This window comes from Chiloscyllium plagiosum, unplaced genomic scaffold (genome assembly GCF_037043375.1).
Source record: "Chiloscyllium plagiosum isolate Xiang-an unplaced genomic scaffold, Cpla_swu_hap1 HiC_scaffold_6, whole genome shotgun sequence".
NCBI lineage: Eukaryota > Metazoa > Chordata > Chondrichthyes > Orectolobiformes > Hemiscylliidae > Chiloscyllium > Chiloscyllium plagiosum.
In genome coordinates, this window is record NW_028270144.1 from 69,295,017 (window position 1) to 69,315,179 (window position 20,163).

General features: G+C 39.9%; 1 protein-coding gene across 13 annotated transcripts in view; it reads left to right on the forward strand.

Moving 5' to 3' along the window:
* tenm4 (teneurin transmembrane protein 4) overlaps positions 1-20,163 on the forward strand; it is a 2,250,110-nt gene that overhangs the window by 2,112,838 nt on the left and 117,109 nt on the right. For 12 of the 13 annotated variants that reach the window (XM_087988070.1, XM_087988077.1, XM_087988078.1 and 9 more), the window contains 2 exons: positions 14,069-14,215; positions 15,428-15,644. In XM_087988070.1, coding sequence (XP_087844196.1) covers positions 14,069-14,215; positions 15,428-15,644 — 364 coding nt within the window. The remainder of the gene's footprint in view (positions 1-14,068; positions 14,216-15,427; positions 15,645-20,163) is intronic. The other variant, XM_087988076.1, reaches the window with a different exon arrangement.

Below are 20,163 nucleotides of genomic sequence, written 5' to 3' on the forward strand. Positions count from 1 at the left end.
TTTCTGTGACCCCACTTCCACCACGAGCTAAGGAAGAAAGTTCCAAAGTCTCACAACTCTCTGAGAGAAAAAAAATCACCTCATCTGTCCTTAAAGGGCAACACCTAATTTGAAACAATGCCCCCTAGCTGTGACCTGGTGCAGTCGAGGAAACATCCTTTCCAACTCTACTGTGTCGCAACCATTCAGGAGTGTATGCATTTCAGACAAGCCATCCATCACTCTTCTAAGCATCAGTGGAAACAACCCCCGTCTGTCTAATCTATCCTGATAAGCTATTAAACCTCCACTGAACGATCTCCAAAGCCTTCATATCTTTCCACAATAAAAGAGACCAAAACTGCATGTTGTAATTCAGATGTGGTCTCACCAATGCACTACATAGCTAAAGCATAACATGTATACTTTTTTGCTAAATTTCTCTCATAATAGTTGATCACATTCCATTCACTTTCTTGACTATGTGCAGTACCTGCATGTCATTTTTTATGACTTATGCAGCACAGCACTTCGATCCATCTACATCATGGAACTCTGCAATATTCTGCATTTCAGTGATGCTCTTCTTTCTCATTCTTTTCCCCAAAGTGAACAATTTCTCATTTTCCCACATATACTCCATCCGCTAGATTTTTTGCTCAACCTAAAATTCCCCAATATCTTTTCGTAGCACACTTTCCTAACTCTATGTCACCTATGAATTTAGCTATGATGTCTTCGTTCCCCTCATCTAGTTCATTGATGTAGGACCCAGAGCACCTGCAGGTCTCCATTCTTCACAACCTGCCAATCAGACAAGGACCCATTTAAGTATGATCTGTTTTCTGCCAGCCAGCCAATCTTTTATCCATGTTAATATGTTGTCATCTTTACTGCAAGCTTTTGTTTTGTGCAATAATTATTGATGTGGTATCTTCTAGACATCCAAGTAATGTATGTGTACAGACTCCCCCATATCATACAACTTGCTTCCTCACAGAAATCTAAAAGATTGGTTAAATATGTCTTCCCTTTCAAAAATATGCTGACCCTTCCCGATTTCCCTGGGTTTTTGGTTTACTAAGTGCATGCTTAGAATGTCTTTATTAATTCATTGTAATACCTTCTCCTTGAAGATATTAAAGAAAGTGGTGGGCGGCACGGTGGCACAGTGGTTAGCACTGTTGCCTCACAGCGCCAGAGACCTGGGTTCAATTCCCACCTCAGGTGACTGACTGTGTGGAGTTTGCACATTCTCCCCGTGTCTGCGTGGGTTTCCTCCGGGTGCTCCGGTTTCCTCCAACAGTCCAAAAATGTGCAGGTCAGGTGAATTGGCCACGCTAAATTGCCCATAGTGTTAGCTGCAGGGGTAAATGTAGGGGAATGGGTCTGGGTGGGTTGCGCTTCGGTGAGTCGGTGTGGACTTGTTGGGCCGAAGATCCTGTTTCCACACTGTAAGTAATCTAATCTAATATCAAGCTAACTGAATCATTTCTGACTTCGCTCAATTGTTAGAAAGAGGGATTATATTTGCTATTTTTCCACTCTGAATCTGGGAGTTTTGGAAAATTAATACCAATGCATCTACTAACATATTAGCACTCACTTATAAAACGGGAGCATGAAGTCCATTTTGACTCAAAGACTTATCAAACCACAACTCAGGCAGTTTGCTTTGCATCACTTGCTTCATGACCGCAGTTTGACTAAGATCTTTTCTTCATTTCACCTCCTGATTTACAGGAATTACTGGAAATGTTTTTGTATTGTCTTTGGGAAGACAAAGACAAAATTTGCGCATTTCATCTGCTATTTCCTTACTATCTACTTTTAACTCCCATATTCACTTTCTAGAAAATAAAACTCATTTTTAAATGGACAGAAACACTGACAGTTAACTTTTACATTTCTAGCTATCATCTTCATACTGTAATTTCTTCTTCCTGATTAACCTTTTAGTTTGCTGTTCTTTATTCTTAAGCCTACTGTTCTTTAATTTCTGACCTGCCACTCACCTTTATGCAGTTTTTGCTTTCCTTAAGTAAGATGCTTTACCTAACTTCCTTAGTTAGCCATGGATGATGGATCCTGCCTTTAGAATTTTTCTTTATAGTGTTCATATGCTTCTAAAATATTCTGAAAGTTTGCCATTGCATTCTCAATTAATTCATCCCTTAGTTAAGTGTGACATTTCACTTCAGCAAGCTCAACTTTCTGATCCACATAATTGTCCTTATTTAAGTTTAAAGTACAAGTCCAAGGCTCAGTCTTCTCCCTTTCAAACTGGGTGTAGAATTCAATCATATTATGCTTGCTGCTACTTAATGATGCTTTAACTGTGGGTTTTTGATTAACTGTGTCACATTACACAATACCAAGTCTATTATAACCTGCTTATGGCCAGTTCCAGACAATGCTGCTGTAAGAAAATATCTTGAATGCATTATAAACTTTGTCCTATTGCCAACCTAACTTGTTTGGTTTTTATGTGGATTAAAGTTACCCATAATTATTGCCATCCCTTTACCATGAGCACCCAATATTTCTTCCTGCATACTTTGTCCCCTATTGTGGTTACTGTTAGGAGGCCTCTGGACTAGTGCCACTTGTGATTTGTTTCCCTACTACTCAGCTTCAACCAATCGATTCTGCATCCTGATCTTTTGACTTTTCTAACTGTTGCATAAATGCCATCTTTGATAAACAGTGCCAACACTCAACTGTTGCCTACTCTCCTATTCTTCTTAATTGTCATATATGCCCCAATATTCAAAACCCAAATCTTGCCATCCTACAGTCACGTTTCCATTATGGTTATCAAACTATATTTATTTATTTAAACGTGTACTATCACTTTGTCTATTTTGATATGCCTGCTACATACATTCAAATTTAGTGTCTTTGGTTTTGTATTTTTGTTATCTGTGTAACATCTAGTTTTAATTGCTGGTATAATTCTACGTTATTTCTTTTTGCCCCCTCCTGTCATTCTCTGACATTCATTTCCCATATTACTCTGTCAACAATTTCACAGGACTGTCCAAAACCTAAAGTAAAGCTAAAATTTTATGTAAAATTAAAACTAAAAATCTCCTGCTCTAAGCTATGTAAGTTACCCTTAAGCTTTTGAAAAAATGTTCCGAAAGTCTCTAACAAACCTTGAGCCCTCATTATTTACCTTTCACAAACCCATTCACTCTAAAGCCAGGACTCAAAAGCTGATTTAAAAGAAAGCACCACGACTTACAAGCAATACATAAAAATTAATTATTAACTTCGACACATAGAGAATACACAGGTTACTAACACAAAAACCAGGAATCCAAATTCACAATAAATTATATTTACACATACAGCTTCCATCACAATTCTGTGTCTTTTTATCTTGATCACATGTTTTTTACTATTTAGTTTAAACACGCCCTACTTGCCTCGTTACACAGTTTGGAAGACCACTGACCCCTTCATGGTTCAAGTGGCCCAGTGGCACAGCTCCCATTTTTGCCGGTATTGGTGCCAGAGCCCCATGAAAACAACCCAATTATCCCACTGGTCATATTCATCTCTCTCTAATTTTATATAGACTGTGCCAATTCCCAGTTGGCTCAATAATAATCCAGAGACTATAACCTTTCAGGAGTTCAGCCTTTTAATTTAGTTCCAAGCTCATCACATTCTCTATACAGAATGTCTTTCCTATTTCCACCTATGCCATTATTATTGAAATAGAATCGCACCCCTGACCCTCCCCATCTACCCGCACCCCCCAGATCCTCCCCTCCCACTGCAAGTTGCTGTCCAGTCCTCAGCAGATATCTCCAGTGCGAGCGATGGACAGGCAACAGAGATGTCTTAATTCTCATTCTTTGCTGCAGAGAACAATGTCAATTCCTTTCACTATACTATCAGCTGCTATGACCACTACAGTCGTGTTATTTCCCCATCCTGTTTTATGGTGTCGTAGTCAGTTTCCTCACCTCCTTTGTAGCCCCACTCTCATCCAAACAGGCTGAGTAAACTTCAGTTAGGTAAACGTGAGGACAGCAAATGCTGGAGATTAGAGTCGAGAGTGTTCCTCAGATGCTGGCTGACCTGCTGCGTTTTCCAGCACCACACTGAGTGAGTTCCAAGCCTATCAATCAACTGCAGAGGCCGACACTCGTACCCTCTGGGTCCCTCACAGTCACATAAATGGACCCTATCCTAAGTGGTGTGACATCTTCCTGGTACAAAGAACGTGGGTAACTTACCACCTCACCCCACCCCTAAGCCCAATACTACCCTCAGTTTCTTTAAACGTTTTCTGAAATCAAAAGTCAATGCCAGCTCTTCAGCATGGTCATGCAGCTTAGAGGGAATATTAACTCTTTCCCCCATCCCAAACAAACCCTCAAGCATGTCGTATCTGTAGTTTAGATTCTGGCTCATAAACTCTGAGCGGAAGCTGCTGGAACTTCAAAGGCATAATAACGTCTAGTAATTCAGAGTCCGAGGCTGATGCTCTGGGTTATGGGCCTGAATCCTACCATGGCAGATGATGATATTTGAATTCAATAAAAAACTGAAATTATAAAGTACTATACTGATGGTGACCATTCGGCTATTATCAATTGTCATAAAAACCCAACTGGTTCACTAATGCCCTTCAGGGAGGTAAATCCGGCATCCTTATCAGGCCTGGTATACAGTTGACTCAAGGCCCACAGAGATGTAACTGACTGTTAACTGCCCCCTGAAATGGCCTTGTAAGACCATTCAGTTCAAGGGCAATTTGGGATGGGCAACAAACAATGGCCTTGCCAGCAACATTTCACATTCCATGGATGAATGACAAAAACCTACCACAGACACGTTTTTGTCCTGGATCTCAATCGTATCCTGGAGCACCCACCCATATGCCTGTCCTGCAACCCTTGATGAGTTTTAATTTTTTTAATATTATTCACTGAGTTATGTTACTTTTTATATATTTTATAGAAGATTTTTTTTAAAATGAATATATGTACGAATAGATTCAAGGACAGCATCTTATCAGACTTTTGAACGGATGTTTCAAATGTTAATTCTGATCTCTCACTCTCTCTCTCTCTCTCTCTCTGCATCTTCTCTGCAGCTGCAAGACTGTATTGTACACTCTGTGCTGCTACCCTGATATATTTTGCATGGTACAATCTGCCTGTATTTCTTGCAAAACAACTTTTCACTGTATCTTGGAACATGACTATGATAAATTAATCCAATCAATAAAATCAAGCAATTTATTTAGCAACAATTTTTATACTTTGTTAAAACTTAAGAATATAATGGCTCTTATCTACTTTTCAGATACTAAGCAAATGGTTAGCTCCTTTCCTTGTAGTGGAGCAGGAACCAATTTCCATCGGGTGAGAATGTCAGAAAAGCCCAAGGAGACAAACACCTCCTTACCCTTTCATCACACTCTCCACTCACCAATCCTCCCAGGTTTTCTTTCCGTTTTCTTCACTACAATTTTTGATAATTTGCCTTGCTGCTCGAGAGAACCCTGCATTCATAAGCAGCTGAACAGTGCCTCGAGCCGCGTAGCACTAAAACTCACAACATTGGATCTCCTTCTGATGGGTATGATCAAGGAATAGTACTGATAACACAAGCTGCATGCAACAATCATTCAAAGCAGTAACTACCACCGTTTTAATATGCTACTTACAATGTGATGAATCGGTATGCATTAATCTCATACTCAAAGCCCCCTCACCCCTTTTCCAAGGATTATCTGGTATAATCACTTCACATTTTATTATGCTTCCTAGAAGAACCATTCTTTCTTAAGTTACATTAAAGATTTGGCTGGTTTCTTTCAGAAGAACAAGCTGGTATTTAGCTGGTCATAGCTGTGCGTGTTGGGGAGAATGCTGTTTGGAGTGCCACATCGCTCATGGTCAGATTCATCTCGTGCCCTGATCATAGTTGTCTCTAGAACAGCTTGTGGCATGGTTTATTCTGAAAGAAGGTGTTAATTACACAAAGCTTCTGGCAAAGCCCACGTAGTTTCTGTTTAAAGTTATCTTTCCTCTAGCCCATGATGCCCAAGATAGGAGAGCTATGCCTCTTGGTCTATGCCTGTTCTTCTTCGGAATCTCCCAATAGATAACATTGGGATATCTGTGTCAAGCTCTCCTTGGAAACTAGTCTTACCTCTCTGTGGTGAAGTACAGCTGTAGACCATAGGTACTTCTGAGGTTTGCTGGCCCTGTTTGAGTGGAGAGGCAAATGGAAAGAATATGTTCTGAACAATTTGTCGTGGTTTCTGGCATTGAGAATAGTGAATTTCTTACAGTGAAGCCTACATCTGTTCAGGCATTTCCCTCTGAATTCTTCCCCTGCCAGATGAAAGTGTACAATCTTTTCAGTTCAGTGATCCAGTCTTTACGAGCCTCGTCTCTTGTCGAGCAGCTGTGTCAATGTTCAGCCTATCAAGTTGCATGTCAATACCAGCTGCAATGCATACATTATCAAGAAGCTGCAAGACATCAGTCAACCCGTGTATGTGTCAGCTCCACAGTCAGCATTGTATTCATTTTCAGTTGTTTTGTTCGATTGCATGGATTTGATCCACTTATTGAGCATTGATGCGAAACTCCAAGCACTGATTGAAGCAGGCAGACTATGGAAAGTTAATTCCTTATGAGCAAGGAGTTTCCCAACTTGATGCAATCAGTAACTGACCTGAATGGCACCATGGTTTCACCAACAATTGGAGATGTCCTTGCACTCCATGCCAGTTGATTTGGGCTTATCACTTGTAACTGCTTTCATCCATGTTGTGCTAACACTCTGCAGTGAAATGGAACGTTTTCTCCAGGATGGAAACATGGGCAAAATTTATGGAGACACACTCCTCCTCTTAAAATGAAGCCCAAAATGTAATCTCATAATGCCCTATGCAGTCAAAGATGTTTATACCTCGTTTCCCCCCTTCTTCCCCCCCTCCCCCCCCCCCCCCCCCCCCCCCCGCCCCAATACAATCAAGGCTAACATTCCAAATCGAATTTCTGATTACTTTCTGTTTCCGAATACTCACTTTCTATGATCTATATACAAAAACACCTGAATCCCATTAGACCACAGAATTTAGTGAGTCTCTCTTTGTTTAAATAATGTTCTGCTTCTCTATTCTTCCCACCAAAATGGAAAACTGCGCTGTTTCTCATATTGAACCAAACCTGCCATCCACCCTTATTTAACCATTCCATATAAATATCACAATAAGAATGTCACCTAATTTTGGTGCTTTTTCAGATACTTTGTGTGCGACAAACATATTCCACAAATGCTCTCTTAGTCTCTTTAGATCTGGTATAGTATTTGGATACTCCTATACTGTTGTATGTTCATTTATTCTTGTTACTCTATTTCTAATGTGTAAATCCCTCTCTATTGCATGATGTATGTTGTGTAACTGCCATTTTCTGTAATGCCAGGCCCACCTTGCACATATTCCGATCATTCTTGTTGTGAAACAAAATACTGATTTTCTGCAGAAATACTTTAATTTCTTCTTCCATCTTTTGCTGTATAAACAGTTTCTCAGTGATTACCTGAAAAAATATATAAATGCATATGTGACTTATGCAGACAAGTTATGAACCAGCACAAATGCCACAAGGTGGTATGGGTTATTTAAAACAATGTCCATCTTCTGCAAAACCTATTCCATTTCTGGTAGCACACTGCATTCAGTTGCTCCTTCAGGAGCAGAGGCATTTTGCATTTTTACATTTTACAGACCACAGGCTGCAGTCACATTTTCACATGTAATATAATACTGGAATGTATTTATTCCTTCCTCAGTCCTTGACATTTTAACTAGCTTGTCCTGCAGCATTTTCCAGCTCTCACAGAGTCCTGTGTGACTCTGGTATGCCAATCTCTTCCTCAAAGCCAAGTGTGCTTCCCTAAGTTTCTTATCTCAGAACCTATTTCCTTAAATAGTCTTCTTGAATGCTCAGGCCGTCTTCAACAATTCGGCAATGATGCTCGACAGAAACATTAGGGCAGTCATTTTTTGAAATTTCAATCAGGCATGTGGGGATAGCTGGCTGGGCTAATATCTGTTACCCATCCCTAGTTGTACTTGAGAAAGTGGTGGTGTGCTGCCTTCTTGAGTCACTGCACTCCATTTGATGGACGAGCCCATTAGGGAGGATGTTCCAGGATTTTGACCCAGAGGCACAGAAGGAATGGCAATATATTTCCACGTCAGGAGAGTGAATGGTTTGGAGGTAAACTTTCAGGTGGTGGTGTTGTTCCCATGTATCTGCTATGTGCCACAGGGATTAATGCTAAGTCCACTGTTCATCTTTTACAGAAACATTTTGAATGAGTATATAGGAGGCATGGTTAGTAAGTTCGTGGGTCACAGCAAAATTGGTGGTATAGTGGACAGTGAAGAAGGTTATCTAAGAGGATCTTGATTAACTGGGCCAGTAGGCTGAGGAATCGCAAATAGAGTTTAATTCAGATAAATGCAACGTGTTGCCTTTTAGTAAGGCAAACCAGGTCAGGACTTACACACTTAATGGTAGGCTCCTGGAGAGTGTTGTCAAACAGAGAGACCTCGGTGTGCAGGTACATAGTTCCTTGAAAGTGGCGTTACAGTGAGCCAGAGTGCTGAAGAAGGCATGTGGCATGCTTGCCTTCTTTGGTCAGAACATTGAGTACAGGAGTTGAGAAGTCATGGCTGTACAAGACATTGGTGAGGCCATATTCTGGTTCCCCTGCTGTAGGACAAATGTTATTAAACTGAAAAGGGTGCAAAAAGTATTTAGAAGGATATCACCAAGACTGGAAGGTTAAAATTGTTAGGAGAGGAAGGGTAGTCTAGGACTTTTTCCCCTGGAGCGTTGGAGGCTGAGGTGTGATGTATTGAGGTTTATAAAATCATGAGGGGCATAGATAAGATGAATAGTTAAGATCTTTTCTCTAGGTTCAGAGAGTCCAAAGCTAGAGGGCATAGCTTCAAGGTGAGAGGGGAAAAATTTATAAGGGACCTGAGGGGCAAAGTTTTCACACAAAGGGTGAACATGCATGGAGTGACCTGCCAGAGAAAGTGGTAGAGGCGGGTACAGCTACAACATTTAAAAGATTTGGATTGGAAAGATTTAGAGGGATTTGGGTTAAGCACATGCAAATGGAACTAGTTCAGTTTAGGAAGCCTGGTCAGCATGGACAAATTGAGCTGAAGGGTCTGTTTCCATGTTATATGACTCTGACTTCCAACAACCACAACCATTTCCCTTTGTGCTAGGTATGATTCCAACCACGAGGGAGTTTTCTCCCACTTCCCATTGACTTATTTTGCTCAGGGTCCTTGATGATACACTGGACAAAAGCGACCTTGATGTCAAGGGCAGTCATTCACACCTCATCTCTGGAAATCAGCCATTCTGACCATGTTTGAACTCCAGCTGTAATGAGGTGGATCCCAAACTAAGCATCAGTGAGCAGGTTATTGCTAAGTACCTGCTGCACGATAGCACTATTGATGGCACCTTACATCACTTTAAATATGGGGCAGTAATTTGCTGGGTTGGATTTGTTCTGCTTTTTATGTAGAGGAAAAAAACTGGTCAATTTTTCACATTTTTGCATAGATATTAGTATTATAGCTGTACTGGGACAGCCTGGATGCAGCAAGCTCTGAAACACAAGTTGTCAATATTATTGCCACTGCTGCCTCACACTGCCAGGGACCCGGGTTCGATTCCAGCCTCGGGCGACTATCTGTGTGGAGTTTGCATATTCTCTCTGTGTCTGCATGGGTTTCCTCCAGGTGCTCTGGTTTCCTCCCACAATCCGAAGATGTGCAGGTTGGGTGAATTGGCCATGCTAAATTGCCCATAGTGTTTAGGGATGTGTAGGTTAGGTACAGTAGTCAGGGTAATTATAGAGTAATAGGAAAATGGGCTGTGGTGAGATAATCTTTGGAGAGTCGGTGTGGACCTGTTGGGTTGAAGGGCCTGTTTCCACACTGCAGGGATTCAATGATTCAATTATTGCCAGGGTCCATAGCGTTTTCAATATCCAGTGGCTTCAGCTGTTTATTGATATCACATGGACTGAATGGAATGGCAGAAGACTGGCACCTATTAGGTTGGTATCTCCAGAGGATGCTGAAATGATTATCAACTTGGCACTTCAGGTTGAAGATTATAAATACTTCAGTCAGGGTGAAGTTCAATCACTCCAGTCAGAGGGCCTATAAATTCTTGCATAAGCGATCTATACCAAATCACTGATACTTTGTTAGCAAATGAATTCATGAGAGACATCATCATAGTGGAGCTCCTGGATGAAGCCTTTTTAGAATTCTTGCTATCCAAAGAGAATCTTACATTGGCCACTTTTGTGCATTCACTGAGCAGGGGACAGGGACGTTTCCTGGGGCCAGACCACAGAAACTGGCTTGGTCTACTACCAAGACTAAAAGGTTTGAATTATAAGGAAAGGCTGAATAGGCTGGGACTTGTTTCCCTGGAGCACAGAAGGCTAAGGGGTGACCTTATAAAAATGTATAAAATCATGAAGGCCATATAAGTTGAATTGCCAAGGTATTTTCCACAGGGTAGGGGACCTGAGGGGTGACTTCTTCATGCAGAGGATGGCGCATGTATGGAATGAGCTGCCAGAGGAAGTGGTATAATTAGAACATTTGGACAGGTACATCGATAGAAAAGGTTTAGAGGGATATGGGCCAAATGCAGGCAAATGGGACTATTCAGTTTAGGAAACCTGGTCGACATGGCTGAGTTGGGCTGAAGGGCCTGTTTCCATGCTGTATGACACTATGAATCAGAGGGTAATCAATCAGTAAAGAAAACCCAGTGGGTGAAGGTGCAATCACTGCCATTGCTTTGTGTCTATGTTGTAGCAAGTAAACTTCTCATCCATATCAATTAATGACTGGGCATTAATGCTGAATGGCATGCACGAGGCCAATTCAGAGTAGGTTGCTGCAGCTGAGGAAGATTTTGAGGGACAAATAGTTTACAACAGACAACTTCAACGTCAACAATCTGTCACTGTCTTTGGTGTAGATGGCATGTAGAACGAAATGTATTCTTTTTAAGGAAATGCAGGAATGACAGGAAGTATGCAGATAACACAGTTAATGCTACACGGTCTATATCCTTTTGGCATCTCTTTGTGTCCTCACAGTTTACTTCTCACTTCTCTTTGTATTATCAGCAATTTTAGCATAAACGCATTCTGCCACTTCATCAACATCACTAATATAAATTGTAAATAGTTGAGACCTTGACAGCAATTACAGCTTGCCAACTGGAAAATAATGAATTTATCCCAACTCTCTCTTTCCTGTTAGCCAGCCAATCCATTATCAATGCTAAAATATTTACCTCTCAAACCATGCATTCCAATTGTGTGCAGTACCTTTTTATGTAATACCTCATCAATTAGCTTTTGAAAATTCAAATACATTCAATGCATCTTCCTTGTTATAAACTCAAAGAACAATAATAAAATTGTCAAACAAAATTTTCCTTTCATAACCCATCTAACTCTGCTTGATTGCATCATGATTTTCAAATTCCTGTAACTAATTCCTCAATAACGGATTTTCCTACTGACAGATTCGAGGCCATTTGTCCAATATTTCCCGTCTCTACCTTATTCTTGTTAATTAAGCTTCCTCGTGTGATAGATTTGTCACATTATTCTCACATGTTGACCTCTATATTACCTCACCTGAACCAAGTGACAATTTAGGTGAATCTTATTTTAAAGGTGATTTCCCCTCCATTATCCCAAGCCACAAACCTTACATATTTTCTCCAGCTCAGCAATTAGCTTGTTTATACCAGTGACAATAAACAGTAATCCATAATCTTTATGCTAAAGACATAATTTAAAACTCTTAAAATTCTAAGTATAATAAATAACATGTTAAGATACAATGTTCTCTGAGATACTGTAATTTGTTCTTGCCTTCAAATTCGAAAATAAAGTTTCATAAATGTCTAATTTTTACCCAGTTTCCTCAGAGATTCAGCAACACTTAAGTAAATGTACAGAATTTGCAATATGTTTTTTAAAAAGTTCTCATTTGAATTTTAATTGTAATTTTTAGCTCCAGTTTTCTAAGTCCACAAGAAGAATACAATTTCTCTGTTGTTCTTGCTAAAATCCTGAAATACTGAAATGCTCTGGTAAAAATTTTTAAAAACGATTTTTCAAAGTTCTTTGCATAGCTTGGCCTGATGCAGAGAGTTAACTTGATGCAGGCTGTGAAAAATCTGAATTGTCCCCACTGTACACACTTCCAAATTAATTTGAGACATTCTCCATGCTTTGACAAAGCATGGAGAGAGGAAGAAGTCCTACAAAAAGAAATGGATGAAAGGACTCACAATGTAGAGTCATAAATGAAGTGTCAGTGCTAGTGATGGAATTACATAGTGCACAATTACCCACTTGATGGCCCAGAAAGTGGATGTGCCACCATGTGAGTTGGCTGCAGAACCCTTCATTTTTCTTCAACGTATACTTCTATTGTACTTTTTTCCTTTGAAAATGCATTAATTCACATACTTTTACTTTAAAATTGCAATTGACACCTGTCCATGCATTACTCTAAACCATCACTTTTACACTGTGTCAAAAAGGATTTGACAAAGTAAACATGATCAAAACAATAGCTCAAAAAGCACTTGTGCTTTAAACTCAGCCCTACTTTATTTCCCACAAAAAAAATGGTGTTAAATTTGAAAGGGTGCACAAGAGATCTACAAGGAAGGTTCCGGAAATGGAGGGTTTGAACAATAGGGAGAGACTGAATATGCTAGGGCTATATGCTGCATAAGACTCATCCAGACCTTGGAGTCTAGGCAGCAGAATGTATGGTCCCCAAAGGTAAGGCAAAGAGAGTGGTGTATTCTGAACACCTCCCAATTTAAAATTAATTTGTAAAAAGTTGGAGATTTACCAAGTAATGAGAAGTATTGTTTATGATTTCAAAGAAATGCAATGAACTAGTGGAATTCATAGACCACTAATTCAGTATGGATATGTGTGAATAAGTGCATTTTCAAAGGTTAAAGGAGCTATAGGAACACATATTCGAGGAAGAAACTATCAATATGTGTGGATGTCCAAAATAAACAGAAGCTGTTACCACTAATGGAATGTGTGCAGTCTCCCCACTTGCTAATGTCTGGAAAAATTGTCAGTAACAATGAAAAAAATCTGTTGGTCAGGTATTTATTATTTTAAATTAGTGGATGCATCCAATGAAAGATTTAAGTTTACTGGGAAGGGAAGAGTTACTTTTTAGCTTGCAGAACTTCCCTTTCACAAAGTTTGTAGACAAGGAGAAGATGGTGACATAGCTTTAATGTCATTGGGTCAGTAATCCAGAGGTCCAGGTTAAAATTCTGGGGATATGGCTTTGAACCCCATAGATTGCAGATGGTGAAACTTGATTTCAATAATATCTGGAATTTAAAGCTGGTCTAATGATAAACAATTCTCATAAAACCCATCTGGTTTACAAATAAGCTTTAGAGAATGAAATCATCCTAACCTAGTCTGACCCACATGTAACTCCACACCCATCACAATGTGATAAACTCTGAACTACCCTTTCAAATGGCTGAGCAAGTTAAGGATGGCAACCAATGCTGGTGTTGCTTGTGACACCCAATTCCCATGCAAGAATAAAAAATAAATCAAAAACATGGCTCCTGGAAGCAGATAATAAATTACTTTGTAACAGTTCACCAAGGTAGCTTTACTTCATAAACAGTTTAATGTAGAGAAAAATAACTTTCAGGTTTTGGTTTTGTATATGTTGAAAACTGAATGTAGAAAACAATATAGTAGATCTTGACATTTTATATCACTCCCAAGCTTTATTTTCATTGACTTCAATGGAAGCAGGAGAGATATAAATCAGGCTATTGTTTTGTTATCGTTCATTTTACAGTAGTTCACATACTCAAGATCAACCCCAATATGTCCCATACTGAACTGTGACAACTTAAAACAAAAAAGTAAAAATATGAATGTTGAAACTTGTTTCTATTGACAGAAGGTTGCCCGGGTCTATGTAATGGAAATGGGCGATGTACACTGGATCAGAATGGTTGGCATTGTATGTGTCAGCTGGGCTGGAGGGGTGCTGGATGTGACACCTCCATGGAAACTGCTTGTGGTGATGGAAAAGATAATGACGGAGGTAAGAAGCTATGTGCATTTGACAGTTCAACAAGAGGCCAAAGGTGTAGATCAACATGTAGTTCCTGTTTAAATAATCATGATCATATTGATTTATTATTCATGAATATTTATGTGAATGCAACTGCAAAGTTTAACCAGATCCCACTTGGCCAATATTTGAAAATGCTTCACTCCTCAGGAATTCTGCATACATTTCTTACTTGATTTTTTTGTCAACATTGCAGACTGCAACATGGAATCTTTTTCCTATGGAGATAAATAAGTTTTTTTTTATTGTGCATGTCAGGAGCAGTTTTATAAGTTTTCACCCAGCTGCATTTAGTAAGCTCTGATTCTTTGAGAGAAGTCTATATGTAGCATCAGAGCTTTTGTTTTGAACTAAATCTTTGCCCAAGGGTTTTTGATCATTTGTCAGTGTACCTCTCAACCAAGTTTCATACATAACATTTGATGGGTATTCTATCCTTCTGATATACAGCTTAAACAAATTCTCTGAGGTTAGTAAATTACAATTTCAAAACTTAGGAGCATTAATTTGTATTTAACAGTTAGTATCTCCCAGTAACCCAGTTGTATAGACCCTAAGTGTCCATGTTAGGCAGGAGTTACCTTTCAGCCTTGGTTCTTTCACAACACTGCAAATCTCCATATAAATTTTTCCAACTTCATTTTCCATTTCTGTAACTTGAAACATGTAGGTTTTAATCATTACACGGTCTACACATCCCTGTTTTCTCTTCCACTTCCTCCATTTACAATTTGTGATAGTAGAAAAGCCTGAGGATATTTTCTGTTTCCTGCCTTTAGTTTGTATTCCCATCAGCATGAATGTACATTGTCCAATCTGTTTGAACTTGGGGTAGTCAAGAATATGATTAGTAAGGTGAAATGTAAGCCAAAAACTGAATTTATCCCCAACATAATCACTTTTTAAGTTCTTCCCTTTTTGCTAACAAATCCAAATGTCATATTCTACAAGTTTATTCTTTGTACATTATTTGGTGATGGAAGCCTCCTTGAGATATTTAAAGAGTGGATCATAACACATATATGGAGATGTTGATGTCTGATGTTTAATTGGAAGGAATAAACCCTCTCTCAGTGAATTAGAAAGAAGAGTTTTTGCCTTCCAGTATTAATAGGCCCAAGTCATCTTTTTTAAAGAATATTAATTAATTTGTGACAGATATTTTGGTTCTTTCTCTCCCAGATGGCTTAATAGATTGCATGGATCCTGACTGCTGTCTTCAGCCTTTATGTCACGATAATCCTCTGTGTCTTGGATCACCTGATCCTCTTGATGTTATTCAGCAAACACAGATGCCAACTTTACAACAAAATCTTCAATCCTTCTATGACAGAGTCAAATTCCTCATCCGCAAGGATAGCACACATGTGATCCCTGGTGACAACCCTTTCAACAGTGGGTAAGCACTTTCATTTCAGGTATTTCAAAATGCATCAGTGGCGTGATTGTAAACTATGTTAAAATTTGACATTTGCACTCTCTTATTGCCAACTTTTTCCATTTAGAAGTTTTGTCTACATTTATAATGAAAGCTTCTGTATGCATTCAGGAGTAGAGACTTCCCAGCCAATGAAGTTGTTGCAATGTAGTAATGGTGGGATGGAGAAATGGCATGATTGTATTTGCCATTTTTTCTTATAAATGTGGAAAAAGAATAAGATCATAATGTGTAGCATTAAAGTTATGACTGAATTATGTATTTATGTCATGATTGAAAATAACCCTGGCTCTGAACACTGTAATATCTTGATCTTTACCCTGCATGCAATCATGAGTGATCGCTAAATTATGTTTAAAGCCAAAGGCTGGATTTTCCATTTTTCAGTTCGCATTAGGAAACAAACAGTGAGAATTGTCATACAATCATGAGTTTTAGGCTCTTTTCTTTCATTTGTGGGATGTGGGCATTGCCAGATGGCCAGCATTTATTGCCCATCCATAGTTGCCCTTGAGAAGATGGTACTGAGCTGCCTTCTTGAACTGCTGCAGTCCATCTGCTGTGGGTTGATCTACAATACCACGAGGGAGAGCATTCCAGGATTTTGACCCAGTGACAGTGAAGGAATGCTGATATATTATCAAGTCAGGATGGTAAGTGGTTTGAAAGGGAGCTTGTAGGTGGTGTTCCTGTGTATCTGATGCCCCTGTCCTTCTAGATGCAAGTGTCGTGGGCTTGTAGGATGCTGTCTGAGGATCTTTGGTCAATTTCTGCAGTACATCTTGTAGATAGTACACACTACTGCTATTGAACATCGGTGTTAGAGGGAGTGGATGTTTGTGGATATGGTGCCAATCAAATGGGCTGCTTTGTCCTGAATGGTATCAAACTTCTTGAGTGGAACTATACCCATCCAGGCAAGTGGAGAGCATTCCATCACACTCCTGACTTGGGTCTTGTAGATGATGGACAGGCTTTGGGGAATTGGCAGGTGAATTACTCGCTGCAATATTTCTAGTCTCTGGCCTGCTGTTGGGGTGGTGCACATTGTTGGCTTGACCAGCATTTATTGCCCATACCTTATTGCATTTGAGAAGGAGATAGTTAAGTACCTTCTTGAACCTCAGTCATCCTCGTCCTTTATGTAAATATATAATGCCATTAATGGGGGAATTCCAGGATCTTGACCCAATGACAATGAAGGAACAACAATATAATTCCAAAGGATGGTGAGTGAATTGGAGGGGAAATTGCAGGTCGTGGTGTTCTGTTGCCTTGTCCTTCTAGATGCAAGTGTCATGGGCTTGGAAGGTGCCATCTAAGGAACCTTGGTGAATTTCTGTAGAGTATCTTGTAGATGGAACACAGCAGGGAAAGACATGAATCTTTGTGAATGTGGTACCAATCAAGTGGGCTGCTTTGTCCTCGATGGTGTCAAACTTCTTGAGTTTGTTGGAGCTGTGGCAAGTGTGGATTATTTCATCATACCCTTTACTTGTGTCTACTAAAAAATGGACAGACCCTGAGGAATCAGGAGGTGAGTCACTTTCTGCAGTATTCCTAGCCACTGATATGTACTTACAGCCACAGTAGTTATATGGCTAGTCCATTTCAGTTCCTGGTCAATGGTAACCTCCAGGATGTTGATTGTGGGGATTCAGTGATGGTCATGGCAGTCAGCATCAAGGGGCAGTGGTGAGATTCTCCATTTGGAGATGGTCATGGCCTGGCACTTGTGCAGTAAGATTGTTACTTGCCGCATATCAGCACGAGGCTGGATTTTTTCCAGTCCTTTTATCATTTTGACTGCTTCTGTTGGTGACAGCTTCCCGGGACAATCTGAGGCATTGCTGACATTGATAATCTGTCATATGGAGATAGCTGCTTTGAACCATATAGATATATTTTTGGGCCATCATTTGCCATCTACATGGGCCACCTTGTGCAGATTGTGGTGCTTCTGCTGGTTCAGTAGCTGATCCTGCCTCATGCTGCTCCTGTTCCTGCTGCTGCTGAGAGACGTCTTGCTCTTCTTTTTGCAATTGGAGCAGTCGAAGCCTCTGATTTCTTCTGAGGACCAAGATGAACAGAAGAATGGCAGTGTGGCAGTGCCATCTAATCAAGGTGCCAGAACGTGCCACATTTTAGATGGTTGGATCGTGCTAATGGGGTTGTTTCTATATTGCTTTCAGCTCCCTTACTGCATTGCTTAGTGCATCCTCAGAGAACGTGGGGTGACAATCAGGAAAAAATTACTTTAAATCTCTAACTTCAAGTGATCTGATTGAAATGTGATCCTTGGAAGATTATTGATATCTGGCATTGTAAGAGTTGAAGACAGCTGCATCTGGTTATCCATCCAGTGGACTGCTGATTAACCGCAGGCCCTGTCAGTTGGCCAAAGCATGCAAGCTATAACTCCACGACCCCCCCAACTAAAAACTCTTCCTAATTCAGCTGCAGCCATTTGTACTTAGACAAAGCATAACACAATACGTGGATACCTTTTCAGAATGGAGAGATTCAGCTGCTCATAGGACCGTTCAAGTTTCAATTCCACCATTTGACTCTCCATTTCTCCCCAGTTTTGTTCCATTGCCTCACTGGTTCACCATCTCTATTACCTCGTGACCCTCAATCCACTTCTCATTGCTCCATTGTCAATCATTGACATCATTGAGGTCCTTCCCCAGGGGCCCTTGGACATTGAAGTCCCAATGCTTCTGCTGAGCCATATGCCTCCCTTATTCAAAGCCTTTTGTACCCTGATGTTCCTAGATCAGACCGTGTTCCCCCACCCTGCAACCAACAAGATCACGAGGTCCCATCCCAAGTTCTAATTATCCAACCACAATACAAAATTGCCTCCATTCCCTGCAATTCACCAATCTCCTAGATCACACCTCAGGCATAGTTGTTTTCAGTATGAACAATGCCCTGGACAGACCTCCCTGCACATTGGACAGACCAACAATGCCCATGTACACTGGGGCGTAGCCCATGGGCTAAGTGGAGCATCCCTTCTTCCCAACCCCCACCCCCACCCCCACATTCTAGACTTGAGCACAATAATTTTCCTTTCTTCCCCTTACTGCTTTCACAGTTCCGTGCTATTAATAGCCACCCTTTGCAATGTTTACTAAATTCTGCCACACAGCCATAAGTGCCTTTTAATTGCTCTGTGCTAGTCAGGTTGAAGATGGCCCAGGGAGACAGGTTGCCTGAGACCTCTTGGAAGTGTTGCCTGACCTTGGAGATGTGACAGCCACAAGTGACTGCGAGCAACTTTTAGAGCCATAATGCTGTAAGGACAAAGCAGCAGATTCTTATGCATAAGTGGCAGAAGAAGTACAGTTTCCAAATAAACATTTGCCTTTTGCTTTGGGGTTTCAGAAATTGTCAAGTTTCTCAATTGGGTAGAAGTTAATTGGGAAGACAAAATTAATTCAAATTCTAGGGCAGTAACAAAATGCAGTTGATTTTTTCTAACCTGTTGCTGATATGCTCACTGTGTCACCTAAAGGGAGAGAACCTCATGGTTGAAGGTTTATTTGATTGATGTGACACCCACTGGCCAGTCTTCTCAGCATGGTGGGGAATGAAAAATCCCATCCAAATATTCAGAACAAAAGTGCCATTTCAACAGTGACACAAGGAACTGTGCATCCTTCATATCTGCCCTGGTAATTTAAATTAACTCTGTATTTAATATATTTCCAGATTGTTCTTTATATTTATTTTTTCTGTAAAATTATTCATGAAAGTCTTTGGGATTGTCTAAATGGATAAGATTATTTAGTTCATTCCTCGGTGGAGCAAATGGATTGTTAACATTATTATTCTTGTTTCTTGTGAGCTACAACTTTCCTTACTGAAGCATTTTTGTTGCTTATTTTTGATGTTTAATTCATAATTAAAGAGAAACTTTGTGCTTATAGTCAGTAAGCCATATCAGAGAAAGATGCAAATAAAGTCTGCCTGGGTATTATGAAATATGTACATCTCACAGGACATTGCAGTGTGCGAAGATTCATTTTTTGAAATCCAACTAGCACTATTTTTGTAATGAGCTGGTGACTCTGAGAAAATTTTTTACTTGGGACATGAACTGTAACAGTGCTGATGGATGTGATGCATAACAAACATTTACCATATTGTGAGTACATGTGCACAATCTGCTCACTGCAGGCATGAGTCAACACACTCATACAGGTTATGGACTTCATGTAAAAAAATATTAATTTTTACAAAACATAAAATGAAATTCTATGAATTTGGTTGTATTTGAGTTTGTTCTGGCAATAAAATTTTCAAAGTAAAATATTAGACTTTTACAACACTGCAGGCCATTTGGTCCATCACCTTTGCCTGCTCTCAGCAAAGCAACTCAATTAGTCCCACTTCACTATCTACTGTTCTGTAGTCCTTAGCTACAATTTCTATTATAGTTGCTACTATGAAATGCCAGCAACCAGAAGTA